Genomic DNA, 21,178 nt, shown 5'->3' with positions numbered 1-21,178 from the left:
TGTCACTGTGTCACCCTGCGGGGGGAGGGACAGACTCATAGCTCCCTTCTGTCTGTGTCACTGTGTCACCCTGCGGGGGGAGGGACAGACTCATAGCTCCCCTTCTGTCTGTGTCACTGTGTCACCCTGCGGGGGGAGGGACAGACTCATAGCTCCCTTCTGTCTGTGTCACTGTGTCACCCTGCGGGGGGAGGGACAGACTCATAGCTCCCTTCTGTCTGTGTCACTGTGTCACCCTGCGGGGGGAGGGACAGACTCATAGCTCCCTTCTGTCTGTGTCACTGTGTCACCCTGCGGGGGGAGGGACAGACTCATAGCTCCCTTCTGTCTGTGTCACTGTGTCACCCTGCGGGGGGAGGGACCGACTCATAGCTCCCTTCTGTCTGTGTCACTGTGTCACCCTGCGGGGGGAGGAACAGGCTCATAGCTCCCTTCTTTCTGTGTCACTGTGTCACCCTGCGGGGGGAGGGACAGACTCATAGCTCCTTCTGTCTGTGTCACTGTGTCACCCTGCGGGGGGAGGGGACAGACTCATAGCTCCCTTCTGTCTGTGTCACTGTGTCACCCTGGGGGGGAGGGACAGACTCATAGCTCCCTTCTGTCTGTGTCACAGTGTCACCCTGCGGGGGGAGGGACAGACTTATAGCTCCCTTCTGTCTGTGTCACTGTGTCACCCTGTGGGGGGAGGGACAGACTCATAGCTCCCTTCTGTCTGTGTCACTGTGTCACCCTGTGGGGGGAGGGACAGACTCATAGCTCCCTTCTGTCTGTCACTGTGTCACCCTGCGGGGGGAGGGACAGCCTCATAGCTCCCTTCTGTCTGTGTCATTGTGTCACCCTGCGGGGGGAGGGACAGACTCATAGCTCCCTTCTGTCTGTGTCACTGTGTCACCCTGCGGGGGGAGGGACAGACGCATAGCTCCCTTCTGTCTGTGTCACTGTGTCACCCTGTGGGGGGAGGGACAGACTCATAGCTCCCTTCTGTCTGTCACTGTGTCACCCTGCGGGGGGAGGGACAGCCTCATAGCTCCCTTCTGTCTGTGTCACTGTGTCACCCTGTGTCCCTGTGCCACTTACTTGGGTGCGAGACACATGGTGAGGGACACAAAGTACCCGTTGGTGAAAGAGAATAAGATCATGAAGATGATGAACCAAGCGTCGCTCGGGAACAGGATGGGGAGGAAGTGACGAACGGGAACGTTACACAGCATGAAGAGGGGCACGAAGATAAGGCGGGCGCTCACCAGCAGGGGGAGACACTTACTGTCGGGGCCAGGCTAGGGGGGAGAGAAGTGGGTCAAAGTGAGGAAGATGAGAGATAGAGAAAGGAAGAGATAAGGGTAGGGGGGGAGCGAAGGAGAGAAAACGTAGAGGGGGGAGAGAGCGCAGGGGGGGGAGAGAGAGAGATGGGGGAGAGAGTGCGGGGGGGGAGAGAGATATGTATGGGGCAGAGAGAGAGAGATGGGGGGAGAGAGGGAGAGACAGGGGGAGAGATAGAGAGAAGAGTGGAGAAGGGCGAAGGGTGAGAAGAAAGGAGGGATTCAGAGTGCCACACATACTCACCCACAATACATAGGAGGTAGCACTGCGGCCCGCCCAATCCATGAGATTAAACACCAAGAAACAGGCCACCGGGGTGAAGAATTCCCCTAAAAACAGATAGAAAGAGGGTGAGCGAGAGAGGTACGGAGTGAGAGAGAGAGAGAGAGGTACGGAGTGAGAGAGAGACAGAGAGAGGCACAGAGTGAGAGAGAGGCACAGAGTGAGAGAGAGAGAGGTGCAGAGAGAGAGAGAGGTACGGAGTGAGTGAGAGAGAGGTACGAAGTGAGTGAGAGAGGGTAAGTGTGAGAGGGGGAGAGAGAGGGTAAGTGTGAGAGGGGGAGAGAGAGGGTAAGTGTGAGAGGGGGAGAGAGAGGGTAAGTGTGAGAGGGGGAGAGAGGGTAAGTGTGAGAAGGGGAGAGAGGGTATGTGTGAGAGGGGGAGGGTAAGTGTGAGAGTGGAAGGGTAAGTGTGAGAGGGGGAGGGTAAGTGTGAGAGGGGGAGGGTAAGTGTGAGAGGGGGGAGGGTAAGTGTGAGAGGGGGGAGGGTAAGTGTGAGAGGGGGGAGGGTAAGTGTGAGAGGGGGAGGGTAAGTGTGAGAGGGGGGAGGGTATGTGTGAGAGGGGGGAGGGTAAGTGTGAGAGGGGGAGGGTAAGTGTGAGAGGGGAGAGGGTAAGTGTGAGAGGGGGAGAGAGAGGGTAAGTGTGAGAGGGGGAGGGTAAGTGTGAGAGGGGGAGGGTAAGTGTGAGAGGGGGGAGGGTAAGTGTGAGAGGGGGAGGGTAAGTGTGAGAGGAGGGAGGGTAAGTGTGAGAGGGGAGAGGGTAAGTGTGAGAGGGGAGAGGGTAAGTGTGAGAGGGGGGAGAGAGAGGGGGAGGGTAAGTGTGAGAGAATAGAGAGGGGGAGGGTAAGTGTGAGAGGGGGGAGGGTAAGTGTGAGAGGGGGGAGGGTAAGTGTGAGAGGGGGGAGGGTAAGTGTGAGAGGGGGAGGGTAAATGTGAGAGGGGGGAGAGAGAGGGTAAGTGTGAGAGGGGGGAGGGTAAGTGTGAGAGGGGGAGGGTAAATGTGAGAAGGGGGAGAGAGAGGGTAAGTGTGAGAGGGGGGAGAGAGAGGGTAAGTGTGAGAGGGGGAGGGTAAGTGTGAGGGGGGGAGAGAATAGAGAGGGGGAGGGTAAGTGTGAGAGGGGGAGGTTAAATGTGAGAGGGGGGAGAGAGAGGGTAAGTGTGAGAGGGGGGAGAGAGGGTAAGTGTGAGAGGGGGAGGGTAAGTGTGAGGGGAGAGAGAATAGAGAGGGGGGAGGGTAAGTGTGAGAGGGGGGAGCGTAAGTGTGAGAGGGGGAGGGTAAGTGTGAGAGGGGGGAGAGAGAGGGTAAGTGTGAGAGGGGGAGGGTAAGTGTGAGAGGGGGAGAGAATAGAGAGGGGGAAGGTAAGTGTGAGAGGGGGAGGGTAAGTGTGAGAGGGGGGAGGGTAAGTGTGAGAGGGGGAGAGAGAGGGTAAGTGTGAGAGGGGGAGGGTAAGTGTGAGAGGGGGGAGAGAATAGAGGGGGCGAGAATAGAGAGGGGGAGGGTAAGTGTGAGAGGGGGAGAGAGAGGGTAAGTGTGAGAGGGGGAGGGTAAGTGTGAGAGGGGGAGGGTAAGTGTGAGAGGGGGAGGGTAAGTGTGAGAGGGGGGAGGGTAAGTGTGAGAGGGGGGAGGGTAAGTGTGAGAGGGGGAAGGGTAAGTGTGAGAGGGGGGAGAGAGAGGGTAAGTGTGAGAGGGGGAGGGTAAGTGTGAGAGGGGGAGAGAATAGAGAGGGGGAGGGTAAGTGTGAGAGGGGGAGGGTAAGTGTGAGAGGGGGAGGGTAAGTGTGAGAGTGGGAGAGAATAGAGAGGGGGAGGGTAAGTGTGAGAGGGGGAGGGTAAGTGTGAGAGGGGGAGAGAATAGAGAGGGGGAGGGTAAGTGTGAGAGGGGGAGGGTAAGTGTGAGAGGGGGAGAGAATAGAGAGGGGGAGGGTAAGTGTGAGAGGGGGGAGAGAGAGGGTAAGTGTGAGAGGGGGGAGAGAGAGGGTAAGTGTGAGGGGGGGAGAGAATAGAGAGGGGGGGGTAAGTGTGAGAGGGGGAGGGAGATGAGGAGAGACTCACTCCATGTCTCGGCGTCCGTCTTGCTCTGAACATTTGCATTGATCGCAGGAAACACAGAGAGCGTCACCCCAAACGTGAGCACAATACAGAGAGCCATCATCCAGATCTGTGGGGGTAAAGCCACTATTACCCCACACTGTTACCCCACTAAACCCCCGGTGTGTGAGGCACCCTCAGGGGGCGGTGTCCTTACCTTCCGCAGGACTGCGCATATAGAGACACGCTGTGGCCCCTCTCCCTTCCTGACAGACTCCGCCTCATTAAGCAGAAGCTCCGCCTTCTTCTGACCTTCAGTAACGTCTTTCTCATCTGTGGGGGGCAGGGGTTAAATGTACACGCTGCGCTGTATAATAATGCGGAGTATCACTATACACTCTTAAAGAAAACACTGCGCTGTATAATGATGCGAGTATCTCTATACACTGATAGCGAACATGCTGCGCTGCATAGTGATGCAGAGTATCTCTATACACAGATAGCGAACACGCCGTGCTGCATAGTGAAGATGACTCTCTCGCTATACACGGCTCTACACACGCTACACTGTATAATGGTGAAGAGTATCTCTCTGTACCTGGATGTAAAAGTTCTGTTGTATTTGTCTCCAGCTCATAATTCTGAGAACTTTTCGTGTTGGATTTAGAGATATAATGTTGAGCAAAATCCTGTGGAGAGAGAACGAAGAGAGTGAGGTGAGAGAGGGGGAGATGAGAGAGGGGGAGGTGAGAGAGGGGGGTGAGAGAGGGGGGAGGTGAGAGAGGGGGAGGTGAGAGTGAGGGGGAGGTGAGAGTGAGGGGGAGGTGAGAGTGAGGGGGAGGGGAGAGAGAGGGGGAGGGGAGAGAGAGGGGGAGGGGAGAGAGAGGGGGAGGGGAGAGAGAGGGGGAGGTGAGAGAGAGTGAGGTGAGAGAGAGGAGAGGGAGGTGAGAGAGAGGGGGGAAAGAGACAAAGGGGTGAGAGAGGGGGAGAGGTGTGAGAGAGAGGGAGGCGTGGGAGAGAGAGGGACGGGGAGGGATGGGACAGGTGGGGCAGAGAGGGGGGAGAGGGAAAGAGAGAGAATTGAGGGAGAGAGAGGAGTGGTAAAGAGAGAGAGAAAAGATAGAGGGAGAGGTGAGGAAGAGAAGGATAAGAGAGGGAGAGATAGAAATAGAATGAAGATTGGAATATAATCCTATAGATAGAACCGCCATGGTGTGGGGGGACATGTGAAGCATTCCATGGTGTGGGGGGACATGTGAAGCATTCCATGGTGTGGGGGGACATGTGAAGCACTCCATGGTGTGGGGGGACATGTGAGGCATTCCATGGTGTGGGGGGACATGTGAAGCATTCCATGGTGTGGGGGGACATGTGAAGCATTCCATGGTGTGGGGGGACATGTGAAGCATTCCATGGCGTGGGGGACATGTGAAGCATTCCATGGTGTGGGGGGACATGTGAAGCATTCCATGGTGTGGGGGACATGTGAAGCATTCCATGGTGTGGGGGACATGTGAAGCATTCCATGGTGTGGGGGGACATGTGAAGCATTCCATGGTGTGGGGGACATGTGAAGCATTCCATGGTGTGCGGGGACATGTGAAACATTCCATGGTGTGGGGGGACATGTGAAGCATTCCATGGTGTGGGGGGACATGTGAAGCATTCCATGGTGTGGGGACATGTGAAGTATTCCATGGTGTGGGGGGACATGTGAAGCATTCCATGGTGTGGGGGGGACATGTGAAGCATTCCATGGTGTGGGGGGACATGTGAAGCATTCCATGGTGTGGGGGGGACATGTGAAGCATTCCATGGTGTGGGGGACATGTGAAGCATTCCATGGTGTGGGGGGACATGTGAAGCATTCCATGGTGTGGGGGAACATGTGAAGCATTCCATGGTGTGGGGGGGACATGTGAAGCATTCCATGGTGTGGGGGACATGTGAAGCATTCCATGGTGTGGGGGGACATGTGAAGCATTCCATGGTGTGAGGGGACATGTGAAGCATTCCATGGTGTGAGGGACATGTGAAGCATTCCATGGTGTGGGGGGACATGTGAAGCATTCCATGGTGTGGGGGGACATGTTAAGCATTCCATGGTGTGGGGGGACATGTGAAGCATTCCATGGTGTGGGGGGACACGTGAAGCATTCCGTGGTGTGGGGGACATGTGAAGCATTCCATGGTGTGGGGGGACATGTGAAGCATTCCATGGTGTGGGGGACATGTGAAGCATTCCATGGTGTGCGGGGACATGTGAAACATTCCATGGTGTGGGGGGACATGTGAAGCATTCCATGGTGTGGGGGGACATGTGAGGCATTCCATGGTGTGGGGACATGTGAAGTATTCCATGGTGTGGGGGGACATGTGAAGCATTCCATGGTGTGGGGGGACATGTGAAGCATTCCATGGTGTGGGGACATGTGAAGCATTCCATGGTGTGGGGGGACATGTGAAGCATTCCATGGTGTGGGGGACATGTGAAGCACTCCATGGTGTGGGGGGACATGTGAAGCATTCCATGGTGTGGGGGACATGTGAAGCATTCCATGGTGTGGGGGGACATGTGAAGCATTCCATGGTGTGGGGGACATGTGAAGCATTCCATGGTGTGGGGGGACATGTGAAGCATTCCATGGTGTGGGGGACATGTGAAGCATTCCATGGTGTGGGGGGACATGTGAAGCATTCCATGGTGTGGGGGACATGTGAAGCATTCCATGGTGTGGGGACATGTGAAGTATTCCATGGTGTGGGGGGACATGTGAAGCATTCCATGGTGTGGGGGGACATGTGAAGCATTCCATGGTGTGGGGGGACATGTGAAGCATTCCATGGTGTGGGGACATGTGAAGTATTCCATGGTGTGGGGGGACATGTGAAGCATTCCATGGTGTGGGGGACATGTGAAGCACTCCATGGTGTGGGGGGACATGTGAAGCATTCCATGGTGTGGGGGACATGTGAAGCATTCCATGGTGTGGGGACATGTGAAGTATTCCATGGTGTGGGGGGACATGTGAAGCATTCCATGGTGTGGGGGACATGTGAAGCACTCCATGGTGTGGGGGGACATGTGAAGCATTCCATGGTGTGGGGGACATGTGAAGCATTCCATGGTGTGGGGGGACATGTGAAGCATTCCATGGTGTGGGGGACATGTGAAGCATTCCATGGTGTGGGGGGACATGTGAAGCATTCCATGGTGTGGGGGGACATGTGAAGCATTCCATGGTGTGGGGACATGTGAAGCATTCCATGGTGTGGGGGGACATGTGAAGCATTCCATGGTGTGGGGGACATGTGAAGCATTCCATGGTGTGGGGGACATGTGAAGCATTCCATGGTGTGGGGACATGTGAAGTATTCCATGGTGTGGGGGGACATGTGAAGTATTCCATGGTGTGGGGGGACATGTGAAGCATTCCATGGTGTGGGGGGACATGTGAAGCATTCCATGGTGTGGGGACATGTGAAGCACTCCATGGTGTGGGGGGACATGTGAAGCATTCCATGGTGTGGGGGACATGTGAAGCATTCCATGGTGTGGGGGACATGTGAAGCATTCCATGGTGTGGGGGGACATGTGAAGCATTCCATGGTGTGGGGGGACATGTGAAGCATTCCATGGTGTGGGGGGACATGTGAAGCATTCCATGGTGTGGGGGGACATGTGAAGCATTCCATGGTGTGGGGGGACATGTGAAGCATTCCATGGTGTGGGGGGACATGTGAAGCATTCCATGGTGTGGGGGACATGTGAAGCACTCCATGGTGTGGGGGGACATGTGAAGCATTCCATGGTGTGGGGGACATGTGAAGCATTCCATGGTGTGGGGGGACATGTGAAGCATTCCATGGTGTGGGGGGACATGTGAAGCATTCCATGGTGTGGGGGACATGTGAAGCATTCCATGGTGTGCGGGGACATGTGAAACATTCCATGGTGTGGGGGGACATGTGAAGCATTCCATGGTGTGGGGGGACATGTGAAGCATTCCATGGTGTGGGGACATGTGAAGTATTCCATGGTGTGGGGGGACATGTGAAGCATTCCATGGTGTGGGGACATGTGAAGCATTCCATGGTGTGGGGGGACATGTGAAGCATTCCATGGTGTGGGGGGACATGTGAAGCATTCCATGGTGTGGGGGGACATGTGAAGCACTCCATGGTGTGGGGGGGACATGTGAAGCATTCCATGGTGTGGGGGACATGTGAAGCATTCCATGGTGTGGGGGGACATGTGAAGCATTCCATGGTGTGGGGGACATGTGAAGCATTCCATAGTGTGGGGGGGACATGTGAAGCATTCCATGGTGTGGGGGACATGTGAAGCATTCCATGGTGTGGGGGGACATGTGAAGCATTCCATGGTGTGGGGGACATGTGAAGCATTCCATGGTGTGCGGGGACATGTGAAACATTCCATGGTGTGGGGGGACATGTGAAGCATTCCATGGTGTGGGGGGACATGTGAAGCATTCCATGGTGTGGGGACATGTGAAGTATTCCATGGTGTGGGGGGACATGTGAAGCATTCCATGGTGTGGGGGGACATGTGAAGCATTCCATGGTGTGGGGACATGTGAAGTATTCCATGGTGTGGGGGGACATGTGAAGCATTCCATGGTGTGGGGGACATGTGAAGCACTCCATGGTGTGGGGGGACATGTGAAGCATTCCATGGTGTGGGGGACATGTGAAGCATTCCATGGTGTGGGGGGACATGTGAAGCATTCCATGGTGTGGGGGACATGTGAAGCATTCCATAGTGTGGGGGGACATGTGAAGCATTCCATGGTGTGGGGGGACATGTGAAGCATTCCATGGTGTGGGGACATGTGAAGCATTCCATGGTGTGGGGGGACATGTGAAGCATTCCATGGTGTGGGGGACATGTGAAGCATTCCATGGTGTGGGGGACATGTGAAGCATTCCATGGTGTGGGGACATGTGAAGTATTCCATGGTGTGGGGGGACATGTGAAGCATTCCATGGTGTGGGGGGACATGTGAAGCATTCCATTGTGTGGGGACATGTGAAGTATTCCATGGTGTGGGGGGACATGTGAAGCATTCCATGGTGTGGGGGACATGTGAAGCACTCCATGGTGTGGGGGGACATGTGAAGCATTCCATGGTGTGGGGGACATGTGAAGCATTCCATGGTGTGGGGGACATGTGAAGCATTCCATGGTGTGGGGGGACATGTGAAGCATTCCATGGTGTGGGGGGACATGTGAAGCATTCCATGGTGTGGGGGGGACATGTGAAGCATTCCATGGTGTGGGGGGACATGTTAAGCATTCCAAAGTTCAGATCCAAATAAGACTCCAAAAAAGTGCAATAAATGAACCCTTACCGTGCTGGCGTTATCGTCTCGTCTGATTGGGTCAAAATATGGAATTATACAAACATCGCTTTACTTAGAACGTTAAACCACTGCGGATCTATAGGGATATGTGCCCCGCCCCACGTAACTACTACAATTCTCCGTTAAATAAAGGCTCCTGACCTTATGATGCGAAACGCGTTGGATAGGAAATAGGTTGTGTGCTTTTTATTCCATTTTTACGCTATACATATATATCTTGCTATTTAGTACTTTTTATAATAAATTCCCCTTTTTGGTGCTTTTTTGCACTTATTCATACAAAGATTGGGGCGGAGCAGTGTTCTATGTCTGCAACTTTATTGTGAGTCTGTGAATCTTTCATTGTGAAGTCACGTGACCACTGGACACATCATACCGGGAGCGGGTGCCTTCCCTGACCGGTACAAGCTGAGGGCAGCTAGCCGGGAGCGGGTGCCTTCCCTATCCGGTGGTGAGTGGAGACAGACGTGAGATGGATCAGCTGGTCTACACTGCAAACTACTGAGACGTGAACTGCCTGCACTGACAATCTGAGAGCGGGCGCTTTCCCTATCAGCATTGCTGAACCACAGTACTGCTACTTTTGTTGCCTTTGCTAACTGCTACATTCACAGCGCACAAGGGGCCTCTGGTAACTTTGTATCGTTTTCATTTTATGTTTGTTTAACTAATTTAGTGCTTTTTTATAGCACTCACTTGTGTTTCTTTTATTTCTATATAAAAAAAATTCTATTTTGGAACATGTTTTTTTCGCGGGTATCTTTTTCTTTAAATGTTTTTATTGTGTATACTGACCCGATCAGACCGAGGCGAAAACGCCAGCATAGTACGGATTCTTGTTGCACTTTTTTGGAATCGTACTTTGGACGGATCCTTTGAATACAATATTGTGTGAGCGGTATTTGGGTCAGAACCTTGGAAAACGATATTGTGTGAGCGGTATTTGGGTCAGAACCTTGGAAAACGATATTGTGTGAGCGGTATTTGGGTCGGAAGTTTTGAGTTCTCCACCTGTTCCACAAAAGAGGGTTTTATTCTTGGGATTATTTAACCATTTGTGCACTGAGAACCACATTTATATGTGAAACACAATTTGCACATTAACCGCTTCTCTGTTGAATATTTTGTTTTGAAGACAGATATTCACACAGATACTTCACAAATAGACATACATAGGTGTATACACACACGCACGCACGCACGCACGTGTGTGTGTGTGTGTATATATATATATATATATACAGTATATATATATGTATACGATTCAGAGGAAGGTTTTATATGTTTTGGGGTGGTGTGGGTATTTTGTATATGTATTGGGGTGGTGGGGGTATTTTGTATATGTGTTGGGGTGGTGGGGGTCTTTATAAAATGTATTGGGGCCACCCAGTCAGTCACCCACCCACCAAGTCAGTCAGCCACCCACCCAGTCAGTCACCCACCCACCCAGTCAGTCACCCACCCAATCAGTCAGTCACCCACCCAAGGGGCGGAGCTAGGTGGTGAGTAGATTTTTTGGTTCGGCGAGTAGATTTTTGGGTGATTTGTCAAGCACTGTATGTACACATGCACACGTACGTACACACACAAAACATGGTACACACGGTACACACTTACTTACCAGGCGAGAGAGCGACAGGTAACATATAATGGAAATAAAAGTGCCAAAACACGGAGTGATAAAGTATCCCAGGGCAGAGGTCCGATGGTCTGTCCCACCTAGGGGAGGGAGTGAGGGGGGGGAGAGGGGAGAGAGAGGGGGGCAATAAGACAAAGAATAGGATAAGAGAGAGCACATGGAGGAGAGTGAGTGGCGCAGGGAGGTGAGTGAGCGGTGCAGGGAGGCGAGTGAGCGGTGCAGGGAGGCGAGTGAGCGGTGCAGGGAGGCGAGTGAGCGGTGCAGGGAGGCGAGTGAGCGGTGCAGGGAGGCGAGTGAGCGGTGCAGGGAGGCGAGTGAGCGGTGCAGGGAGGTGAGTGAGGGGTGCAGGGAGGCGAGTGAGGGATGCAGGGAGGCGAGTGAGGGGTGCAGGGAGGCGAGTGAGGGGTGCAGGGAGGCGAGTGAGGGGTGCAGGGAGGCGAGTGGGGGGTGCAGGGAGGCGAGTGAGGGGTGCAGGGAGGCGAGTGAGGGGTGCAGGGAGGCGAGTGAGGGGTGCAGGGAGGTGAGTGAGAAGTGAAGGGAGGCGAGTGAGCGGTGCAGGAATACTCACTGGCCATAGACAGCAGCATTGCCACAGTTGCAAAGGTACCAGCCATACCCTGACCACTGAGAAAGAGACTGCTGTAACCCTGAGGGAAGAGACCCAACATACCGAAGAGACTGCCCTGTAATATAGCACAGAAAGCTGGGTAGAGGGAGAGAGAGTAGAGTGGGGAGGGAGAGAGAGAGAGAGGGAGGGGGAGAAAGAGAGGGGGGAGACAGATAGGAGGGGGAGAGAGCGAGAGGAGTGGAAAAGGAGGGGAAGAGGGAGAGAGGGGGAAGAGGAAGAGAGGGGGGAAGAGAGGTTGGGGGAAAGAAGGAGCGGGAGATAGGTTGGAAGAGGGAGAAAGAGCGAGATGTGAAGGAGAGGTGAGGTATAGTGGGGGGAGAGGGAGAAATGGGGTGAATATGGAGAAACGAAAAGGGAAAAACGGAGGGGGGGGAAGAGGAAGAAAGGGGGGATAGGGAGAAAGGGGGGAGAGGGAGAAACGGGGGAAGAGGGAGAGAGGGGGGAAGAGAGGTTGGGGGAAAGAAGGAGCGGGAGATAGGTTGGAAGAGGGAGAAAGAGAGAGATGTGAAGGAGAGGTGAGGTATAGTGGGGGGAGAGGGAGAAATGGGGTGAATATGGAGAAACGAAAAGGGAAAAACGGAGGGGGGGGAAGAGGAAGAAAGGGGGGATAGGGAGAAAGGGGGGAGAGGGAGAAAGGGGGGGAGAGGGAGAAACGGGGGGAAGGGAGAAACGGGGGAGAGGGAGAAGGGTGGAGAGGGAGAAATGCGGGTCGGGAAGAGGGAAAAAGCGGGGGGAGAGGGAGAAAGGGGGGGAGAGGGAGAAATGCGGGTCGGGAAGAGGGAGAGGGAGAGAGGGGGGGAAAGAGGGAGAGAGGGGGGAAAGAGGGAGAGAGGGGGGGAAAGAGGGAGAGAGGGGGGGAAAGAGGGAGAGAGGGGAGGAAAGACGGAGAGAGGGGGGGAAAGAGGGAGAAATGGGGGGAGAGGGAGAAATGGGGGGAGAGGGAGACACGGGGTGGGGGGGAGGGAGAAATGTGGGGAGAGGGAGAAATGTGGGGAGAGGGAAACACGGGGTGGGGGGAAGAAGGAGAAACGGGGGGAGGAGAGGGAGAAATTGGGGGGAAGAGTGAGAAACAGGGGAAGAGGGAGAAACGGGGGGAAGAGGGAGAAACGGGGGGGAAGAGGGAGAAACGGGGGGGAAGAGGGAGAAACGGGGGGGAAGAGGGAGAAACGGGGGGGAAGAGGGAGAAATTGGGGGGAAGAGGGAGAAATTGGGGGGAAGAGGGAGAAATTGGGGGGAAGAGTGAGAAACGGGGGGGAAGAGGGAGAAATTGGGGGGAAGAGGGAGAAATTGGGGGGAAGAGTGAGAAACGGGGGAAGAGGGAGAAACGGGGGGGAAATGGGAGAAACGGGGGGGGGGAAGAGGGAGAAACGGGGGGAAGAGGGAGAAACGGGGGGAAGAGGGAGAAACGGGGGGAAGAGGGTGAAACGGGGGGAAGAGGGAGAAACGGGGGAAGAGGGAGAAACGGGGGGGAAGAGGGAGAAACGGGGGGGAAGAGGGAGAAACGGGGGGGAAGAGGGAGAAACGGGGGGGAAGAGGGAGAAACGGGGGGGAAGAGGGAGAAACGGGGGGGAAGAGGGAGAAACGAGGGGAAGAGGGAAAAACGGGGGGGAAGAGGGAAAAACGGGGGGGAAGAGGGAGAAACGGGGGGGAAGAGGGAGAAACGGGGAAGAGGGAGAAACGGGGGAAGAGGGAGAAACGGGGGAAGAGGGAGAAACGGGGGAAGAGGGAGAAACGGGGGAAGAGGGAGAAACGGGGGAAGAGGGAGAAACGGGGAAGAGGGAGAAACAGGGGGGAAGAGGGAGAAATGGGGGAAGAGGGAGAAACAGGGGGGGGAAGAGGGAGAAATGGGGGGGGGGAGAGGAAGAAACGGGGGGGGGGAGAGGGAGAAACAGGGAGAGAAGAGGGAAAACCAGGGAAGGGGTGGGAGGGAGAAATGGGGGGGGAAGAGGGAAGAACCGGGGGGGAAGGGAAAACCAGGGAGGGGGGGGAGAGGGTGAAACGGGGGGGGGGAAGAGGGGAAAAATAGGGGGAGAGGGAGAAAGGGATTAAGAGGGAGAAATGGGGGGTTGGGAGAAACAGGGGAGGGGAAGAGGGAGAACCAGGGAGGGGGGTGGGGAGAAACAGGGGAGGGGAAGAGGGAGAACCAGGGAGGGGGGAAAAGGGAGAACCGGAGAGGAGGGGAAGAGGTTGAAAATGGGGAGGGAGAAACGAGGGGGTGGAGGAAAGAGAGAGAGAGAGGTCAGGGAAAGAGAGAGAGAAGTTGGGGAAAGAGGGAGATAGGTCAGGGAAAGAGGGAGTGGAAAGAGGGAGATGGGGAGGGGGAAGAGGGGGAGGAATAGGGGGAAGGGTGTAAAGAGGGAGAGAGGGGGGAAAGAGGGAGAAATGGGGGGGAAAGAGGGAGAAATGGGGGGGAAAGAGGGAGAAATGGTGGGGGAGAGGGAGAAACAGGGGGTGAAGAGGGAGAAACAGGGGGTGAAGAGGGAGAACCAGGGAGGGGGGGGGAGGGAAAACCGGGGAGGGAGGGAAAGAGGGAGAAACGAGGGGGAGAGGGAAAAAGGGGGGGAGAGGGAAAAATAGGGGGATAGGGATAAAGGGGGGGAGAGGGAGAAAGGGGGGGAGAGAGGGAGAAACAGGGAGGGGAGAGGAGGGAGACCCGGGGAGAGGTAGGAGGTGAAAACGGGGAGGGAGGGAAGAGGGAGAAACGAGGGGGGAGAGGGAAAAAGGGAAAAATGGGGGGGGGAGGGGAGGGAAAAATGGGGGGGGGGGGAGGGAAAAATGGGGGGGGGGAGGGGAGGGAAAAATAGGGGGAGAGAGAGAAAGGGGAGAAGGGGATGCAGGGAAAAGGGAGAAAGGCGGGTCGAGAGAGAGGAAGTGGGGGGAGAGGGAGAGGATGAGGGAAGGAGAAAGGGGGTTGGGGAAGGGGGGAGAGGAAAGGGGGAAGAGAGAAAGTGGGGAAGGAAGAGGGAGGGGGAGAGGGGGAAGAAAGAGAAAGGGGGCGAGGAAAGGGGGAGAGAGAAAGTGGGGAAGGAAGAGGGAGGGGGAGAGGGAGGAGAGGAAGAGTGGAAAGTGGGAACAAAATAAATAGAAAGAAAAATAGAAAGGAAAGAGGGAGAAAAGAACGATGAGAAAAAAATTATTTCAATGATATAGTATAATAATATAACAACATTAGATTGTAAGCTCTCCGGGCAGGGATTTCCTTTCCCGATATGATTTTATGTCTGTTGCACTTATTGTATTGTAATGACCTATTGTATTGTCTCTTATGTAAAGCGCTGAGTACACATTTGGCATTCTATAAATATACACATATACATATACTAATATCTATTATTATATCTAATATCTAATATAATAATAACAACAACAACTCAGAACAATATGATCTAATACTAGACTAGCTGTTGCTGGGTTACATACCAGCTGGTTAGTACATAACTAGAAAGGAAAGGACTAGTTACCGTTGATGAACCAGATGGTGACCATAGTGACATCGAAGAAGCTCTGTGCAGTCATCTCAACTCTAACCAGGATCGCTGTGACAATGAAGAGGCCGAGGATAGCCAGCATGCTGGTGGTGATACGGACCTTGTCTGATATACTGAGAGAGGGGAGAGGAGAGAGAGGGGGAGGGGGGAGAGAAAAATAGTGAGAGAGGGAGGGGAGAGAGTGAGAGGGGAGAGAGAGGGGAGGGAGAGAGGGAGGTGAGAGAGGGGGGAGAGAGATAGAGAAAGGAGAGAGAGGAGAGAGGGAGGGGAGGGTAGAGAGAGAGAGAGAGGGGGAGAGAGGGAGAGGGGAGATAGAGATAGAGGAGGGGGGGTTAGAGTAGAGGGGGAGGGAACGGAGGGGTGGAACGCAGTGAGGGAGGAGGGTACTTGTCCGAGGGAGGGAGGGATCGAGTGTGGGGGGAGGAGGGAGGGAGCGAGCATCTCACCACTGGTACAGGAAGGAGTTTAGAAGAGTGCAGAGAAGCAGGGGCAGCTGAGCCAGGAGTGTCATCCAGTTATTGAAGTTAAAGTCATCTCCTGCTATGTGCGTCCTCCCCGAGGAGTTCACACTCTCCGACATCTCCGAGGAGTTCACACTCACAGACCGCTCCATGGAGTCCACTGTCCTCAGGCGGAACTGGAAGTACTGAGACAGAAAGAGAGACTCAGAGAGAGACACACAAACAGTACCTATATACACACATACACACAGCAGCTACTGTGGCAGGACGGCCCTGCGGTAGGGTCAGAAAGAGTCCACACAGTGTATTTGAGGCTTTAACAAATGCTTTGGTGGTTTATTTCCCCACATAGAAACAAAGTATTCTAGGCACTGTCCTTTTAAGGCAAAACCAAATCATAAAAACAAAACCTACTCCACAGTAGGGAGGCTAAGTAGACATGACAGTATAACGATCTGACTGGCTAGCTAGCCAACTCCCACTCCAAATAATATATCATCCTTAACTGTGGTGCTGGGATTCCATCCCAGGAGTTGCCAGGAAATTCCTCTGGAACTGTAACATCTTCAGACAGATACAAAAAGGTTGGCACTCAAGAAGTTTTGTGAAAAGATACCAAAAGTGTATTTGAGGTTGATCGACGTTTCGATCGAACCTTCTTGAGAAAGGCCCGCGAGCGGACCGAAACGTCAATCAACCACAAATACATTTTTGATATCTTTTCACAAGACCACTTGAGTGCCAACCTTTTTGTATCTTTGGACTGACGGTAGGATTCCCTTCATTGCGGGACCACTACTGCTGAGCACCGGTGGCAAGCGTACTGGTTATCGTGAGTGCACCATGTCTTTGAACTGCACACCTTCAGACAGGACAGTTCTGCTCCCTCAGCAGGGTAGTGGCTCAGGTTCCTGGGTGTGAGTCCCAGGAAGTCCCAGCAGGCCTGGGGAACTGTACCAACCAGCTTCCTCCTTGGTTGGGGAAAGTCTCTCTGCTCTGGCAGATCGCTGACTTCCTTTAAACCCCTTTGCAATCAGCAGGTAACTACAACACCGTAGCTGATTGCCAGTCCAGAGGAGTTTAATCTCCTGCATGCTGGAAAGCACACATACTGCATCTCTCTCTAGCTTAGAGAATCCATGACTCTGACACACACACACACACACACTCTATATAAGATGAATATCAGCCCGTGTATTCAGCCGTTGCCCTCTACAGATGGTTTTATGTTGTATATTTTTGTATTTGTAATTGTGTGTGATATCTGATATTGTTTTTAGGATCATGGCACAGGGTGACTCCTCCCGGAGCGCTCCGCTTGGGAACATAGCACAGGGTGACTCCTCTTGGAGCGCCCCACTTGGGATCATGGCACAGGGTGACTCCTCTTGGAGCGCCCCACTTGGGATCATGGCACAGGGTGACTCCTCTTGGAGCGCCCCACTTGGGATCATGGCACAGGGTGACTCCTCCCGAAGCGCCCTACTTGGGATCATGGCACAGGGTGACTCCTCCCGAAGCACCCCACTTGGGATTATGGCACAGGGTGACTCCTCCCGGAGCGCCCCACTTGGGATCATGGCACAGGGTGACTCCTCTTGGAGTGCCCCACTTGGGATCATAGCACAGGGTGACTCATCTTGGAGCGCCCCACTTGGGATCATGGCACAGGGTGACTCCTCTTGGAGTGCCCCACTTGGGATCATGGCACAGGATGACTCCTCTTGGAGCGCCCCACTTAGGATCATAGCACAGGGTGACTCATCTTGGAGCGCCCCACTTTGGATCATGGCACAGGGTGACTCCTCTTGGAGCGCCCCACCTGGGATCATGGCACAGGGTGACTCCTCCCGGAGTGCCCCACTTGGGATCATGGCACAGGGTGACTCCTCCCAGAGTGCCCCACTTGGGATCATGGCACAGGGTGACTCCTCCCGGAGCGCCCCACTTGGGATCATGGCACAGGGTGACTCCTCCCGGAGCGCCCCACTTAGGATCATGGCACAGGGTGACTCCTCCCGGAGCGCCCCACTTAGGATCATGGCACAGGGTGACTCCTCCCGGAGTGCCCATCTTAGGATCATGGCACAGGGTGACTCCTCCCGGAGCGCCCCACTTGGGATCATGGCACAGGGTGATTCCTCTCGGAGCTCCCCGCTTGTGGGATGGCACAGGGTGACTCCTCCCGGAGCTCCCCGCTTGTGGGATGGCACAGGGACTCCTCCCGGAGTGCCCCGCTTGTGGCATGGCACAGGGTGACTCCTCCCGGAGCTCCCCGCTTGTGGGATGGCACAGGGTGACTCCTCCCGGAGCTCCCCGCTTGTGGGATGGCACAGGGTGACTCCTCCTGGAGCTCCCCGCTTGTGGGATGGCTTTGTTTCCTTTTCTTCCAAGGTCTTGTTGGTATTTGTATTGGTATGTGATCCCAGGCAGCACCACGGTACTTACTGTATACTATACATATCGTTAGGATAGAGATATTGTTTTTTGTTCTGATTTAATTATGTTTGTATATGTAGATCGTTGTATATTTGTGTTTGTGATTATGTGAGGTGACTACGGTTGGGATTACCCGTTAATATTCGGTCTTTTTGGATGGTGTGTCATCATATTGTTAAGTCACCCGGATATAAATAAATGCCATATATTTCATCTCTCTATTGAGGATCTCATTGTGAATGTAGAAATGTAGCATTGGGTAGTTTAATTGTATATATCTATATATATAAAAATAATCATCATCTTCAGCCCGTGTTTCCCCACTGCTGGATGAAACCTCACCAACGATCTCCAAAGTACAGCGGTTACACCATTTTTCTCCACGTTGTTCTGACACCATTAATCATCTCATCCTCCCATCTTACTTTGGGTCATCGTCTTGGTCTTTTAATCTCTCTTAGAATACAGTTGAGTACCATCTTTGTCCAACGATGGTCCTTTCTTCTTGTGATATGCCCGGTCCACCGCCATTTTTAATTTCTTCATCCTTGTGATGATGTGAGATTTGTTTGGCTTCGAAACCATTCATTCTTTTTCCTGTCTCTTCGGGTAATACCCAGCATGCATCTCTCCATACATCTTCGGGTAATACCCAGCATGCATCTCTCCATGCGTCTTCAGGTAAGACCCAGCATGCATCTCTCCATGCGTCTTCAGGTAATACCCAGCATGCATCTCTACATACGTCTTCAGGTAATACCCAGCATGCATCTCTTCATACGTCTTCAGGTAATACCTTCTTTGCGTTGTCTGAAGCTTCTGAATTATCTTCGCATCTAAGGCCCAGGTTTCACATTCATACGTGAGCATGGGCAGAATATATAACGGCTATTTCCGGTTTTATATATATAGAAATAAATAAAACGGAAATAGCCGCGTTAGTCCAGTTGCGATAGTGCAGAATAAATGAGTACTTCAATATTAGGTAATACCTTTTTTATTTGGACTAACAATTTATGTCATAGGACAAGATTCCGAGAGTTCTCCTCTCTTCCTCAGGTCGGCAATACTGGTTTACAAAGGAATCTATGGCTAAAACAGAGGTTTTATAAAAAAGGTATCACCTAATACTGAAGAACATTTTATATATATATATATATATATATATATATATATATACTTGGTTAAGTTATGGTGGGTACAAAAAGTGACAAAAACCCTCCACAGCAAAGCAAGGGAGGGAACCATGTTAAAAATGGCTTTGAAGCAAAAGGTGACACTGTGTGTCCATCTGCATGTCATATCCCAGAATCCCTTGCTGCAGTGGAAGTGCTGTGTGATAATGGTGAAAGGCGGGGTTGCAGACCTGTCTAAGACATGCAGATGAGCATACAGGAATATTTCCATTATATATATATATATAGATAATTGCAGCAACCAGCACTCACATGTCGCAAGGTATCCAGATGCTAGTCCCATAGAAAATCAAATAAATGAGATATTACCAGATGGAGGTCCAGTAACAAAGAGACAGCACACCAGGGGTATATTCAAAGTAGTATGTATTGTAGAAACATACAGGCACCTCAGCCAACGTTTCGGTCTGCAGCCCTGAGGAAGGTCTCTCTCTGCAGACCGAAACGTTGGCTGAGGTGCCTGTATGTTTCTATAATACATACTACTTTGAATATACCCCTGGTGTGCTGTCTCCTTGTTACTGGACCTCCATCAGGTAATATCTCATATATATATATATATATATATATATATATATATCTATATATAAATATACACACATACACACACACACGTTTTAACTGCCCTGTAATTGACATGTGCCTGAATTTGAACCCCTTAGGCACTGTATACACATCACGCACCCCATGCTACTGACTATATCACTGTTTTCATTCCTCTTTTCTGCATTCCGAGGAGGAAACACAAAGGACGCAGTATAACATTGGGAGTGTAGGGACCTGCTGATAGGGGTGAACCTTCATGTGACTGCAGCTTGCTAAGTTACCCCCGAGGAAGTCACTCAGAGTGACGAAACGCGTTGGGACATTTCTACTGGAGCAGACCGAGAGTGGCCACTGATCACGTTACCCTGAACCAACTCACGCTTCCAAATACTGCCAACACCATCCGGCGACCGTATTCTCTTCACCTCCCCGAAAGACACTGACTGGCGTGGGTTACATCGGAGTGGATGTCTTTGCCGGGACCATCCGACGAAGTGGGAAAAATTGGATAACATCTTCCCAACCAGCGGACTGTGAGCTATGATGCACCGGCGGCTTCAGATTGAATCATCAGTCCCCCGTGGTTTGTTGCAGAGGACGGAGTGCTGCTTTTCCCTGATACCAGGTCACATGCCAATGGTACCCACTGTTTGTTAGTGCGATTCCGTCTATTTCTCACTTGCTGTACATTAAAACGGTGTTACCCTATGGAGCGTGCGCGTCTTTGTTCTGCCTTGTAGAGTTATTGTGGATGCGGGACGTCCCACCACAAGCGGCTGTGTCTCCATTTGTGCCATCCTGTTAGGAACTCACTATTTGGACACTTCCTTTATTTGGCAATTTACAGGGGACTTCTTGTTATATTTCATTTATACTGTATTGATTTTTGACACCAATGTAATGTTCTTTCAGATATCACTTATTTGGGTTATATTGAGTGGTGTATACACACACACACACACACACACACATAATTGCCATATAGATCTATATCTAATCAAGTGATGCCACGTGTTCAGGGCATTTAATCCTATGATGAACCATGCAGTGTCACGCCCCTGACGAAGCCTTTTTGGCGAAACGCGGCGTTGGGCACCCCTGTACCTCCCTCCCTGCTGCCTGAGTCAAGTTGGCCGTTCCCTGGGGTTCCTGTATGCTGCCTCGTACATGCCTGCTTGTCTTGCCTGCCTTCCCTGCTCGATGACCTAAAGGCTGATGGGTCTGCTTTCACTCTGCAGCCGTGTGTGTATACAGGAGAAAAGGAACCTAGTCTTCAAGCACTCTGTCACAACTAAATGTATGATTGTAATGTTAAAATACTTATTGATTATCAATGAATAAAAAACGGGGGGTTAAAATAAAATTAAATGGTATAATTCAACAGCACGTGACTGTATCATTGGTAACCCAGCTATGGCTAGGTGGGTAGATGGTACATAAGGAGATCCCTAATAGATATTCGGGATCTGATGCTATGCTTATAGCTGCCTAAAGATATAGGGAAGGAGCCGTTATAGGACCCACTATAAAGAAAAAGTGTGTCTCAATATGAATGTATCAGGGCGTGTATTTTAACGCGCTGTATTGGCTGACTTTATATGGTGTGTACATTAACACATCCATGCATGATATGCGGTAAATCAAACCAGTAGAGTAACTACCCGTGTATGGTAGTATGGTGTTTAGCTACAGAAAAACCTCAGTTACGCTGTCAGGACAGAGTATCAATTCTGTATAGGTAACCCCAGAGTGATACACTGGCCAGGTCT

At 52.5% G+C, this 21,178-nt stretch overlaps 1 protein-coding gene across 3 annotated transcripts in view; it reads right to left on the bottom strand.

Annotated features, from left to right (window-relative positions):
• The window catches only part of SLC29A2 (solute carrier family 29 member 2), a 46,644-nt gene that overhangs the window by 3,458 nt on the left and 22,008 nt on the right, over nucleotides 1–21,178 (bottom strand). For 2 of the 3 annotated variants that reach the window (XM_075569854.1, XM_075569853.1), the window contains exons 4-12: nucleotides 15,214–15,413; nucleotides 14,741–14,880; nucleotides 11,220–11,354; nucleotides 10,634–10,731; nucleotides 4,226–4,316; nucleotides 3,845–3,960; nucleotides 3,652–3,757; nucleotides 1,564–1,649; nucleotides 1,078–1,277 (exon numbers count right to left, since the gene is read on the bottom strand). In XM_075569854.1, coding sequence (XP_075425969.1) covers nucleotides 1,078–1,277; nucleotides 1,564–1,649; nucleotides 3,652–3,757; nucleotides 3,845–3,960; nucleotides 4,226–4,316; nucleotides 10,634–10,731; nucleotides 11,220–11,354; nucleotides 14,741–14,880; nucleotides 15,214–15,413 — 1,172 coding nt within the window. Of the gene's footprint in view, nucleotides 1–1,077; nucleotides 1,278–1,563; nucleotides 1,650–3,651; nucleotides 3,758–3,844; nucleotides 3,961–4,225; nucleotides 4,317–10,633; nucleotides 10,732–11,219; nucleotides 11,355–14,740; nucleotides 14,881–15,213; nucleotides 15,414–19,788; nucleotides 20,090–21,178 lie in introns of those variants that run through there. The other variant, XM_075569855.1, reaches the window with a different exon arrangement.

The sequence above is a fragment of the Ascaphus truei genome, chromosome 14 (assembly GCF_040206685.1).
Source record: "Ascaphus truei isolate aAscTru1 chromosome 14, aAscTru1.hap1, whole genome shotgun sequence".
In the NCBI taxonomy this organism is placed as follows: Eukaryota; Metazoa; Chordata; class Amphibia; order Anura; family Ascaphidae; genus Ascaphus; species Ascaphus truei.
The sequence above is the reverse complement of the archived record's forward strand: the minus strand, read 5'-3'. Positions and strand labels throughout refer to the sequence as shown.